The 13,737-nt window shown below is 39.5% G+C and overlaps 2 protein-coding genes across 3 annotated transcripts in view; one reads left to right on the top strand and one right to left on the bottom strand.

Moving 5' to 3' along the window:
• The window catches only part of LOC147234019 (protein bicaudal D homolog 1-like), a 60,678-nt gene extending 57,703 nt beyond the window's left edge, over window positions 1-2,975 (bottom strand). For both annotated transcript variants that reach the window (XM_086146748.1, XM_086146747.1), the window contains exon 1: window positions 2,445-2,975. In XM_086146748.1, the coding sequence (XP_086002874.1) occupies window positions 2,445-2,663 (219 nt within the window). In that variant the 5' untranslated portion in view covers window positions 2,664-2,975. The remainder of the gene's footprint in view (window positions 1-2,444) is intronic.
• A 1,944-nt stretch (window positions 2,976-4,919) lies between these two features.
• Window positions 4,920-13,523, top strand: strap (serine/threonine kinase receptor associated protein). The gene is made up of 9 exons (XM_086146743.1): window positions 4,920-5,345; window positions 6,487-6,622; window positions 7,296-7,377; window positions 7,482-7,554; window positions 7,715-7,814; window positions 8,646-8,783; window positions 9,474-9,610; window positions 11,079-11,228; window positions 12,782-13,523. Exons 1-9 carry the CDS (start codon window positions 5,234-5,236, stop codon window positions 12,841-12,843), a joined length of 990 nt encoding a protein of 329 aa, XP_086002869.1. The 5' UTR covers window positions 4,920-5,233; the 3' UTR covers window positions 12,844-13,523.
• The last annotated feature ends 214 nt before the right edge of the window (window positions 13,524-13,737 follow it).

The following is a 13,737-nucleotide window of genomic DNA, read 5'->3' as shown; positions in this document are numbered from 1 at the left end:
TTTATTTTTTATTTCAGATTCACTTGCATTTAAAATAATTTCTTTAAAGTCAAAGTGGTTAGTGACTGAAAATGTATTGTATTAGAATTAAAGATTCGTTGTCTGATGTTCGGATCCAGTCCCTAGTCACTGGGTTATCTTGATGACACTTGAATCAATAAAAACTGTAGTTTAAGGTTCAGTGAAATAGATAGACAGAATAAACTTTACCGGTCTTGAAACTGGGAAACGGCTGGTATTTGTTCTCTAACCAATGCTGCCATTAACAGTTGACTTCTCTGTCTCAATAAATGTAAAGAACTAGAATGCATTAACATTTTCTGTTTATCCGAGCCTTCACACACACGCGCACACACGCACACATATACACACGCATGTAAGTGCACAGTCGGTTCAGCGAATAGATGGATTATCATGTTGCCGTGCTTTGAAGATTGGTGTGTAGAATGAGATGATTGCGGCTCAACCTAACGCGGCTCATGAGCGCACATCGATTGTCAGACTTAGCGGCAGTAAATCATGTCCAGCACCCACAAACAAGATAATGTATCGGTACCAGCTATAAATTAACAGCATAAACATGACAATGACCGTGTGGTTTATTTATTTCGATAATGGTGGGATTTTCGATTGAAGAAAAACATGTTTATGGGAGGGACTTAATAAAAGGCAGTTTGATGTTTTGTTCATGTACTCAAAATACATGAAATGTGACTACCTTGGGGTTTCTTCTACCTTCTTTTTTTCAGAACAATTCTAGTTTATTTCTCTCACTCTCGGGTAACTTTAACCAGTTTTTATTTAATTTCTTGACAAGTCACTTCAGATTTTTTTAATTTAGCACCAAAAACAACACAGTTTCTCGTGACACTTTCCATGTCTGGACCACACCCTTTAAAATTATTTACAGAAATCCAACATTTCCCCATGAGTATGTGCTTGGTGGCAGTGGCAAGGAAATTGATTGATTGTCCATGGCCTTCTGTCTCAACCATTTTGGGTGGAAAGCTATTTCTACGCTCCTTTTAAGATGACCATATGCCATTTCTTTTCAATTTTCTTGCTTACATTTTGGGCCATTCCATCATTGTTTTGTGTAACGTCTGTGGGATGTTTGTGTAATAGAGAAAAAAATCAAGTCCAGTTGCAAAGAAAAGATTTTACAATGATTTACCATAACCTGATTACTAAGAACATCAATTTTCCTGTCACGTTATTTCTTGGCCATATCATTCTCAATAGTATTGAACACATATTAACCAAAATACCCCCCAAAAATGGAAAAATTCCTTTGTGCCTCCTCCACTCATATCTGTGCTTGTTTGTTTTGCTTAAGGAAAGGAAAAAGGGGGAAAAGTAACCAGTTTGATGAGGCAGCAGAGAATTGTAGGTCCAACAATGCTGTAAGAGGAATATCATGAATTTTCAACAATCATCTGTTTATCCAACCCCTGAAAGGACTCCAGTGCTGCATTGATAAGCTGCGATCAGCTCCAGGGAATTAAATCTGATATTTGATTCCTTCGTGCGAGTGTGTGATACAAAGCCACTCTCACCATGATATCATCCAGCTCTTTGTCTCGTTCACTGGTCTGCTGTAGTATCTTACAGGTCATACAATGACTTAGGGTATTTTACAGCATGACTAATACAACTGTTATGACATGAAGTACACAGCTTGCATTTCTTTTTCTTGCAAACTTCTTTTTTTCTTTATCATGGTCTGTTGGAGCAGCTCACAACCCCCCTCTGCGTCTAGACAGATGTCTTTCTCAAATCTTTGACATTAAGATCTCATCCATAACAAATCCGTCGCCCCTATCAAAATGCTGATAACAGAGTGATCAGTGACATAAAAAAGAGATTACCTCCCTATTTGAACTAATTCTTTTTAAAAATTTGCTTTTTTGCTTCATTTGATTTTACAAGTTCTGTAATAATCAAGTAAGGCTTCAGGAGTACCATTGCTTTCAATAACAATACAACAGGATAAATAGAAAAGGCTTTGTGAAAAAGTTATTTGGGAAGATTTGGGGGATAAAATGTGTTTTTAATGACAAGAAGCCAATTTTCCGATGTAAAAGTTAAGTATTGCTGTGTCATGTTTCATGCAAGAACTGGACTGTGGTTTTTTTGTGTAACAATCAATCTAAACCTCAATACCTACTTTTGTTGCGTTGTTTTTAATGTTAGAAAGCAATGCAACAATTAAGTGCGCTAGACCTGTGACTTAAGTCTCAGAATAAAGCTTTCAAATCGTAAATTCTGAAATGGATCGTAAATTACCATACTTCGAATACTTCGAACCACCTGACCCCTAAAACATCTGGGGGTCCACTAGGGCCCGTTTGAAAGAACCAGGACTAAAACCATCCTTAGTCCATAAATAAGGGGAAGTGATGACAGACTTGTGGAGGAAAGAGCCATACCCCTGCCGAGCCCACCTCCTGCAGCTGCTCCAGCTCTTGCCTCAGCACCTCCTGCTCGGCCTCCAGCTCGGCGTACTGCTGCTTCAAGCTCTGGTTCTCCTCCAGGACCACCAGCCCGCACTCCGCTGCTCGGATCTTCTCGCGGTTGGCCTCCGCCAGCTCCCGACTCAAGCGCTCCACCTCGGCTCGGCACTGCTCCACCGTGTCCCCGCATCCCGCTCCTCCGGCGGCCATCGCCACCTCCTCCCCGCCTCTGCCCACTCCTCCCTGCGTCGGCCGAGCAGAGAGAACCGACGGCGGGAGAAACAGCTGAGGTCGACAACAAACCCGCGTTGCCCTCCACCCCACCTACTCCTCTTTCTCCTGCCCGTCGAGGGTGGGGAGGTCACACCGCCGCTTCAAATCGCCGGAAAGAAACAATACAGTTCCGTGAAAATCCACAAAGTGCCTTCATCAGAGTCATCCTCAGCCATGTGCCGCAGCTTCCCGTCTTCCGCAGCCTCCTACACGCCCTCCGATTTTTTCTGCTTATTCACCGACATCGGCCCGCCATCCCCGCCTTCAGCCCCGCGCGGCGAGCCATCCGGTCTGCGTCCTCCTGATGCTGCTGGAGGAGGAGGAGGAGGAGGAGGACCGCCGTCTGAGAGTCTCATCACTCAGGCGCCGAGGAAGAGGAGGGATGCGCCCTCGCATGGCGAGCGTTGTTCAACTCCACCAACATATATATACTGCTCAAAAAAATAAAGGGAACACTTGAACAACACAATGTAACTCCAAGTCAATCACACTTCTGTGAAATCATAGTGTCCACTCAGGTAGCAACACAGATTCATTTTGACTTGTTTTAAGGACATAACATCAAAGTTGGATCAGCCTGGAGTTTGTTTTTACACTTTAATTTTGAGTGTGATTCCTAATCCAGACCTCCATGGGTTGATACAATTGATTTCCATTGATCATTTTTGTGTGATTTTGTTGTCAGCACATTCAACTGTGTAAAGAGCAAAGTATTTCATAAGAATATTTCATTCATTTAGATCTAGGATGTGTTTTTTAAGTGTTCCCTTAATTTTTTTGAGCAGTGTATATATGTTCTCCTTCTCCTCTCGGCTTTTCCCTTCAGGTTTCGCCAGAGCGAATCAACCCTCTCCATCTAACCCTATTCTTTGTATCCTCCTCTCTCACACCAACTAATTTCATATCCTCTCTCACTACGTCCATAAATCTTCTCTTTGGTCTTCCTTGAGACCTCCTGCCTAGCAGCTCCAATTACAGCATCCGTCTACCAATGTATTCACTATCCCTCCTCTGTACATGACCGAACCATCCAAGTCTGGCTTCTCTGACCTTCTCTCCAAAACATCTAAGATGAGCTGTTCCTCTGATAGACTCATTCTTGATCCTATCCATCCTGGTCACCCCCAAAGAGAATCTCAACATCTTCATCTCTGCAACCTCTAGCTCTGCCTGCTGTCTTTTGGTCATTGTAACTGTTTCTAGGCCATACAGCATTGCTCGTCTCACCACTGTCTTGTACACCTTTCCTTTCATTCTGGCTGATAGTCTTCTATCCCATAGTACCCCTAACACTTTTCTCCACCCATTTCAACCTGCTTGAACCCGTCTCTTCACCTCTTTTAAATATATTTATTGTATATTTAGTTGTTAAAAAAACAGAAAAATTCACACTTCCTATATAAATTCTGGGCGTCTGGTGTCTTGAGGTAGCATACTCAGTATCTTAATCATGTATTGCAAGGTCTGTGATGGTGCTGTGAATGACATATGTGTTTTATTTTAATGTTGTCCCACGATTATGTATAGGACGTGCTATATGACTAATTATGTGGTCAAGCATTTATCTCCCAAATGAATTTTTACCCTTCAAAAAATACTTCAAGAAGTATTATTTTTGAGTCTTTATGAATATAGATGCTCAAAAGTAGCAACGCATCGAGGCTGAGCAACGATATTTTACTATTGGTCAATCAAACGTGTGCGGTACAGTGTCCAGCAGGAGGCAGCATCATTTCTGCCTGTCATTCACCCTCTGCCACATGTGCGGGACCTCTTGTCTGGCTTTCGCAATAAAAGCATTTAAAGTACTGAATGTACTGAATTTCACACTTTATACAAAAACAACAATAGCAAGTTTGGGATTATGGAATTAATGAATTTAAATTTTGGAAAAAATTTAAATTAAATAAAAAGTATTTGCTGCTTGTCTCTTTGGTGAGGTTATTATACATTTTTGTTAATTTATGACAGGACTGAGACGGTAATTTCATTTTATATTCACTCTTTAATAATAGAGCGACTATAAATGACTGTTGAAAAGATAAAAAAAAGAAATGAAGAAAACAAAGAAAAGAAGAGTAAACAAAGACTTGTAGTACTTGTTTCTGTTGACTTGAAAACGCGGAACAGCTTTTATGCTGAAATACTCTTTCCGGAAGTGTAACCTTTGTTGTGGCTAGCGGAACCCCGGCTATATCACCACCGCTGTAGTTACGCCGCGTTGCACGCTGCTAGTTAGTTGCAATGTTGTAACTATTAGCACGAAAATCATTCCTTCGCTGGGAGGGGAACCCCGCTATTTAACCGGCAGATATACGGATATTTAGCTAATTTAGCACAGTCAGGTAAAAGAACAACAGGTCTGGCCAAAAAACACAAGTAAATTACGAGCTTGCTTGTGTATTTCCCCCCCAAATAGCCTATCTTGCTAATTAGCCACTAGCGCTTTAGCCGTTTCAAGCGGCTCTTCCCTCAGTGCGAACCGTCTCCTCCTCGGCTGCAGGACCATGGCGATGAGGCAGACTCCACTCACCTGCTCCGGTCACACCCGGCCGGTAGTGGATTTGGCCTTCAGTGGAATCACTCCCTATGGGTACTTCCTTATAAGCGCCTGCAAAGGTGAGACCATCAGACTCGAGGCTACGTCTGTGTGCTCTACCTAGCATCTATTCAACATATTTTTAAACCTGTTTTCTATTCTCGGTCAAACAGTTAATTGTTAAAGGGTCTCTTGATGTTCAGAGGTGCATTCGAGGGTGTGGCTCTCCCAGCCACCGTTAAAGTGTCAACTTTCTCAGAGTTTACTTAAAAGATATTTCATTAGGACAGGATAAGACAAAGATGTGTGGCATCACTTAAATGCTGAGATTAAACCTGGTCCAATATTCAGCATCTCCTGTGCGCTGAAAATGTGAAGCCTCTTGATCCCAAACACAAAGATGGATTTTAGATAGAATAGGATACTTCCGATGTCCAGCTTTTTAAAGTGAAAGCAATTTATGCAATGTAAATGGCTTAAATGTATTAATGAGATTTTAAATCACGTGTCATTCTTTTGAGGTAATACACAATTCAGTGAATGTCTTGTTTTTTTGCTTATGTTTTGTAATCACTAATGATTGGATGTTTTGATTTTTAACGCTCAGAGCTCAGAACTGTTATAATGTCACTGTTATTAAAATGTTATTGTAATGAAAATTAACTTTACTGTAGGGAGTTGTAGCAGAGTAGCAATATAAATACTGTTATACTTTAATGATAAGTATTTGTATATTTATACAAAGTAAAGAGAAGCAAGCACAATATAACAAGTGTGAGTTATATTATTTGAATAAATCATGTCATGATGAATATTTTTGTGTCTTGATTATATATCCTGGAATTAATTTTTGTATACAAGTTTTTGTGACTAGTACCACTAATGTTTTAGAAAAAGTTGTTACTTACTTCTGTATTTATGAAAATCTTGACAGAAGGATTCTTATCAAATGAATCACCATACAATTTCATACTGGCATTATTGGAAAAACTATATTTAAGCCAACTTCCATCTGGTACAGGTGCCTGTCTGTCCATCTAAACAGAAGATTTACTGCTAGTCACTAAAAAAAACTGACCTTTTTGCCCTTCCCTCCGAAAACAGTCCTAAGTGTCCAATTAAAAATCTGTATGCTATACATGTTGTCCAAACACTTGTTTGTGGGCAGAAACCACACTCGTCATGATACATACTCTAAACTCTCATATCTCCTTTTGACAGATGGCAAGCCCATGTTGCGCCAGGGAGACACAGGGGACTGGATAGGAACGTTTCTGGGTCACAAAGGCGCTGTCTGGGGAGCCACTCTGAACACAGACGCCACCAAGGCAGCCACTGCTGCTGCCGACTTCACAGCGTGAGTGGTGTGTGTTTGTGTGTGTGTGTATGTGTGTGTGATGTGTTTGTTTGTTTGTACACCATTGTCTGTTGTTAAGACATGTGTCAGTTCCATATAGTTCATTCATCATATTAATATGTTTTAAATAAAAGAAGCCAGTTTCACCCTGGTAGTGACAACAATTCAACAACATTGTATTTTCATACTTACAACGCTCATTTGATAAGTCCACATAAAGGATTTACAAGTATGGCAGGCTTAGTCTCATAAAAACCACAATAACACATGCAGTTATTTACTTTTATGTATTTGATATTTGAATGATCACATTTATTGCAAAAGCATCTACACTTATGCCAGACAGGCATTTGTCGAACAACTACAGCCAATATTAGATCCTTCTCAATATTTTGATTTTATATTAATATTTATGTGGCTATTTATTTGTCTCTCAGTGCCAGACTGATGCAGCTGACAAAGTTAATCAGCAATTTGATGAAAAGATGCCAGTGAAAAATAGAAAAAAAACAAACCAAAGAACCGTTGCTGAAGAAATACTCTATTTTTTTATTATAATTTTTCTTATGATTTGTTTCAATCATCTCAACCAATCAGTGGACGAGACCTGACTTTGGGAACCCTTGATAGCGACCACCTGGATGTTTAATAAAGATGCCTACTGTGGTTTCAGAAAGGTGTGGGATGCCGTGAGTGGAGATGAGGTCCTCACCCTGGCTCACAAACACATAGTAAAAACTGTCACCTTCACTCAGGTCAGTGACTGGATGTTCTCATCAGTCTGATCTCCTCTTTTTGCTATTCTGACTAGAATATTTGTGAAACTGCTATTCCCTCTCAATACGCTTCTACATTTCAGGACAGCAACTGCCTATTGACTGGAGGAAATGACAAGCTACTACGCATCTATGACCTCAGCAGTCCTGATTCCGGTGAGAGATAATGTCATACCTGATTTATCTGGTCAGGTTTATAAACTTAGTGTGGCTGTGGTCTGTGTAGTGGAGCTCCTGGCTGAAGGCAGATCTCAGAGGCATGGTTACATTCTTTTTTTTTCTTGTCTCGCCGACTGTCATGTTTCTTTTTGTTCAGCGCCACAGGAGATTGCAGGTCACACTTCTGCCATCAAGAAAGCCCTATGGTGCAATGACGACAAGCAGATCTTATCTGCTGCCGATGACAAAACCATCCGGTCAGTTAAGTGTTTGAGATGTGATTGTGTTAGTGAGCAAATCAAATGTGTCAGACTATGACCATGCCCTCTGATAGCCAGCTGTCTGGCTGCAACGCTTCAGAAATATCTGAATTCTTAATATTTGTTGACTTAACACAAGGGAGAGTCAACAAAGGGAACAAATGAACAAATCAATACCATAATTTCCTGAACTATACTGCACCTGAATATAAGCTGCTCCGGCTAAAAATAAACAAATAAACAAATAAATAAATAAATGTTTAATCCGCTAGTCTCTACACTGTAACATGAGATATTTACACAGAAACATTTTTTGATCCATCCATTTTCTATTCCCCGTTTAACAGGGATGATAAGAAAGGTGGATACGATAAGGTGGTGAGAGACAGCGATAAAGCTAACCTCCGTCCTACTCCCGCTGATTGCTATCTTCGTCTTCCTCCTGCACACTTAAACCATAAAAGTCGACTTTTTCAGTGTCTGAATTAAACAGCCTCGGAATTTTATGGTACTTTCATTGGTCTGATGTGATGGGGGTAAATGTTTTGGTGGCATGAAGCTCGTTAGCCCAAAAAAATATCCATAAATAACACAATCATTGTTTAAGCTGCAGTGTTCAAAGCATGTGAAAAAGTAGCACCTTATAGTCGGAAAATTACAGTATATGATAAATGCTCAATTTCAGCATCGACTCTTAGTGAAAGTCTTTCAAAGAATTCAAAGTCTTTAGACTTTCTTACTACTTACAAACATAAGTATTTATTCAAGAATTCTTTAAGTACAATGAAAAATGTGTGTCCATCCATCCATCTGTCCATGCCTGAGCAGGTTGTGGGACAGAAGTTCAATGGAGGAGGTGAAGACGCTGGCGTTCGACACGTCTGTGAGCAGCATGGAATACATGGCCGATGGCGAGATTCTTGTGATCACATATGGCAAGACGATCGCCTTCTACAATGCTTTGAGGCAAGTTTCATCCTCCTGTGCGTGTGTGTGCACGTGCATCAGTTTCAAAACAGCTAGCCTGGTTTGATTTTCTTGGCTTAAAAACACTAATGCAAGTGACCCAACTCAAGCAGCTTATCAGCGTAATGTCTTTAGGTGGCGCCTTAATTTATTTGGCTTCATGCTGTCCGCTGCCAACATTTTTAGATGCAGTAAAGCTACCAGTCTTTCCTCATCTTCCACCGTAGTCACAGTGAAACCAAGCGCTACATCATATTGCCTCATCTTAGCTTTCGGGTGACTTCCATTTGTCTCATTATCTCCGTCTCTCACCATCTTATATGCCTTTCTTATCCCTGTTTATTATATTATAGGGTATTATAGGTTTTCTGGGAGAACAGCTATAACTGACTGACTGACATATGTAGATATGTAGTGACAAAAACTTTGTGTGTGTGTGTGCGTGTGTGTGTGTGTCAAATCCAGCAACTGTGTTCATGATGCTGAAATCCACATTCCAACAACTGATCGAGATTAGCTGCTAGTGTTCCAACATTTTGGTTTGATCGGTTAGGTAAAGGTTAGAGTTGTATTGATGCATTGAGTTGGTTATGACCTCCTTTTATTCTGTTTTCCAAGTACAAGGAACACAGTGTGGATCTTGGTAATTCTTATCACTGAAATAACATATTAATTTGTTTATACTTTCAGCCTGGACCTGATCAAGTCTGTGGAGGCTCCAGCCACCATCAACTCAGCCTCTCTCCACCCAGAGAAGGACTTCTTTGTCGCAGGAGGAGAAGATTTCAAGCTTTACAAGTTTGACTACAGCACCAAGGAGGAGCTGGGTGAGAGGGTCTTAATAGAAAGTACAGGTTGAATCAAGGGAGCCACATTGTTTGTCAATGGCGTCACACACTATTTATACCCACTCATTTCTGAAATATGAATCAACATGCATGGACATGTTCTAGCGATTTCAGTGATCTCAACTCTAATGTGTGTAATCGCATTTTCACACAAATCAAATTATGATTTTGGTTGTAGTGGTTATAATAGATCCATGACCTCATTCTGGATGATGATATCAACCAAAATCATATTGGATAATGGTAGTTCAACCATTAAAACATTACAACGGATTGCACGTCATTTTTTTTTAGTAGCATGAAATTATCATATCTAAGATTCATTATCATTTATTATCAACGGAGAGACTAGTTTATATGTATTTACAAGGAACCCTCAGATTTTCATCGAAAAAAAAATGGCAGATAAATGTTTAGAATTACAGTATATCCACAATGCTCCCGATGTTACCAATTATTTAGAAACTCAATGGATAAACACAGATCTACACTCAATTGCAACTGCTCCAGTTATTCTCAGGCCATTTTATTCACCAACCTTCAGCATCTCAGTTCTCTTTGTGTATAAAATGATAGATAATTAGTAAGACTAGAAATCTTCATAGCTAAGTTTATTTATGAATATTATATTTTATCAGAAGGGACCTGAAGAAGCAGTAAAATGACATGAGTTGTTTTTCTCAATTTGGATTTGTATACTAGTAATCCTTTTTTAAAGACTATCAGTGCACAGAAAGTGCCGATATTGTCTGTGAAAATGTGGCGCATAACCTGCATGAAAACGGATTCTGCTGCTCTATATTCTCCGGAAACCAGTCTATCCCTGCTGGTTTAAAAAAAAAAAACTTACACTTTCTTGTTTTTGTAACTAATGCTACTACTTTGTAATTTTGGTATTTGTCAAGTTTTTTTTTTTAATTTATTTGGTAAAAGTTTTAGTTCGGACATAAACATAGTTTGTGCATGTGTCTTATATTAAAATCATTGTTTTTTGTTTTGTTTTAGGGCGGGGGGGGCTCTGTAGAGCTGTCATTGTTTTCTTTCTGCCCTGCCATATGGGCTGTTAGGTGTTGTAGCCAAAGTTCAATCACATTTTCCCCGTGTCCGTGTGGGTTTCCTCTGGGTTCTCAGGTTTCCTCCCACAGTCCAAATTAATTGGGAAAATTGAGTGAGTGAGTTAGTGAGTGAATTGTTATGTGTCTATTTATGTGGCCCTGCGATTGACTTGCGGCCAGTCCAGGGTGCACCCTGCCTCTCACCCAATGCCAGCTGGGATAGGCTCCAGCATCTCCCAAAAACCTGAGTGCGGGATAAGCGATGGCTGGCTGGCTGGCTGGCTGGCTGGCTGGCTAAAACTCAAGTAGAGCAAATTAAATAAAGGCAGGTAAAAGCAATTGTCAAAATATCAGGCTCGGGTCCTCATCCTGGGTGTCTCTCCTGTCTTCAGAGTCCTACAAGGGTCACTTTGGTCCAGTGCACTGTGTTCGCTTCAGCCCAGATGGTGAGCTGTACGCCAGCGGCTCTGAAGATGGAACCCTTCGTCTTTGGCAGACGGCAGTGGGGAAAACTTATGGCCTGTGGAAGTGTGTCCTTCCTGGTTAGTTACTCATCCTGCTTAAGCAATTCATGAATGTAATTAGTTCAGGAGCAAGCGAAGTCTAAATGTGGTAATTGACAATCAATTTCCTTTATGTCCTGTAAAAAAAAAATTGGACAATATTCCAGTGATGGAAAATGAGTGGAAAAGACATTTCATGTCAAATCTTGTTTTAGATTTATTTATGCCAGTTTTGGTCGAACCACAAATCTCCTTTATATTGGTTGTTGGAATTAAAAAGAAATTGTCTGAGAATTAAATTGTCTGGTTAGAAAATACCATTAAGTTAACAAGCAGTTATTTGAAAATTAGTCAAATTTTCCACCGTTTTCTCAAAATAAGTACCTACATATTTTCAAGAAATCAGCTGAAAATAAAGACAAATTTCAATAAAGTGGAAATTTCTAAAATCCAGAATGACACAAAAGATGAAGAATTGACCTTGAAATCAACAAGAAATTACTAAAGGAACATATTGATTGGTGGAGTGGTAACAATGGAATTAAGTCTCTGTCCTTCCAATTAGATTACAACTGAATAGTAGTTGTAGTATTGTGGCCACATTTTGAAGTCCTGTTTAAAATGGGGACTCCCATTTGGGATAGTGCATATACTGTTAGTGAGGTGCTCCATGACTGCACAAAAACTAGTCACTGGCAATATCTTCCTGACATCAAGTAAATGAATCTGTGATATATAATACAAGACAAAGTTGGTTTCAGTTTGTTTTGACTACATTTTTAATGACCCGAAGGTTCACTGACTTACTCTAGGTAAGTGAAAATTTGATCTAATCATTAAATTACACTATAATTCAATAGTTTCCAAAGAAATCTTCAAAACTACCTGGAAACTGCTAAGAATAAAAGCACCAAAATGTCTTTGTACAACATTACAATACACAACATTCAGGATAAATCTAATGTCCATATTGCCCTGCTTTGTGGATTTTTACTGTTCATGCCTTGATATTTAAAAAAAATATGTTGCTATCCAATCACATACGTTGTATCACCTTATACAAATCCTTTTTTTTTTTGGCTGCTCCCTTCAGAGGTTACCACTGCAAATCAACTTCCTCAATCTAACCCTATTCTTTGTATCCTCTTCTCTTACTCCAACTAACTTCATGACCTGATTTTCTACATCCATAAATCTTCTCTTCAGTTTTCCTCTTGGCCTCATGCCTGGCAGTTTCACCCTCAGCATCCTTCTACCAACAGATTCACTATCCCTCCTTCATTCATGTCCAAACCATCTCTGTCTCCTAAGTAACCTCCAAAACGTCTTAACACGATGTCCCTCTGATCAGCTCATTCCTGAAAAGCATCACAAATGTATTCATTAAAGGCCAGTGCTGACTGCCTGAATGCCTGGGATGTTTTATTAGAGTTTACATGTTAATACAACAAATCTCAGGTGTAAGTGTCTTTTTTCAAAGGAAAGTTTGACTGATCCTTTCAGCGTTTAGTTTTTTTTTTTTTTCATGCCAAGAGTTTGTGAAATCTGAATTTATTTTTCCCCTAACACCACTGATTTGTGTCCCTCCAAAGAGGACCTGGGGGCGGAGAACTCGGAGCAGATCTACACGGCCCCTCCTGAGATAAAAGCATGAGGAGAGTGCAGCACCATCCGGAAACCAATTGAGGAGGAAGGAAGCAGTGGGGAGTTCCAGTGTGTTCTATCAGGTCCCAGCAAGGAGCAGATTTCAGATCACCAACCATCAACCACCGATGTGCATTCTGATTTTCTCTAATAGACCAGCTGCACACATAGATGAACACATACAGGCAATCACACACACACAGACACACTCAGACACACACAAGCAGTTAAGATGAAGCAGGCTCAAGGATGGTTTAGGCTGCAGAGTAAAGCAGTAGAGCTGTGACTGTCATGGCTGCCTGCTACCCCTCGGATCAGTCCAGTCCTTTATTTTTGAGCTTATTTTTATCCCAGTGATGCTAAGATCGTTTTTGTTTTCATAATGGCCGTAATGAATGAGCTGGACCAAGGCTTTTGTTTTCAGTTCATAGTTACAGTAATGGAGCTGTTTGCTAAGTTATGGAGCTTTTATTTCTTCAAAAGCAGTATTAGCTTTGGGGATTTGCCGCTGTTGTGGTTAAATATTAAAAAAAAAGTTAAATGTCCAAACAAAAACAATATTGTTTTGTGACAAAGTGGAAATCGAAGAAATGTCACTTTTTTCATTTCGGTTTCTGTGTCTTTATTTGTATCCAGTGATAAAATAAAATTGAAAAAAGTTAGTTTTATTTCAAAGTAATGAGAAAAATACCTGTTGTCTGTATTTTTATTTTAAAATTTTTTCTCATTTTATGTATAATTGAATGTAAGGGGGCCAAGGAAATCGTAAGAAACCATGCATGAATCAGCAAGATTAATCATAAAAGTCAGAAAAGCAAATGTCCTCAAAATTTGTTGGTATATAATCATTGGAAAGAAGTAGAATGATTTGGAAAAAGCTCAGTTTTACTGCATTTGTTGTCAC

The sequence above is a fragment of the Fistularia commersonii genome, chromosome 5 (genome assembly GCF_037954325.1).
Source record: "Fistularia commersonii isolate RoL2024-O1a breed Wild chromosome 5, RoL_Fcom_v1.0, whole genome shotgun sequence".
NCBI lineage: Eukaryota > Metazoa > Chordata > Actinopteri > Syngnathiformes > Fistulariidae > Fistularia > Fistularia commersonii.
The sequence above is the reverse complement of the archived record's forward strand: the minus strand, read 5'-3'. Positions and strand labels throughout refer to the sequence as shown.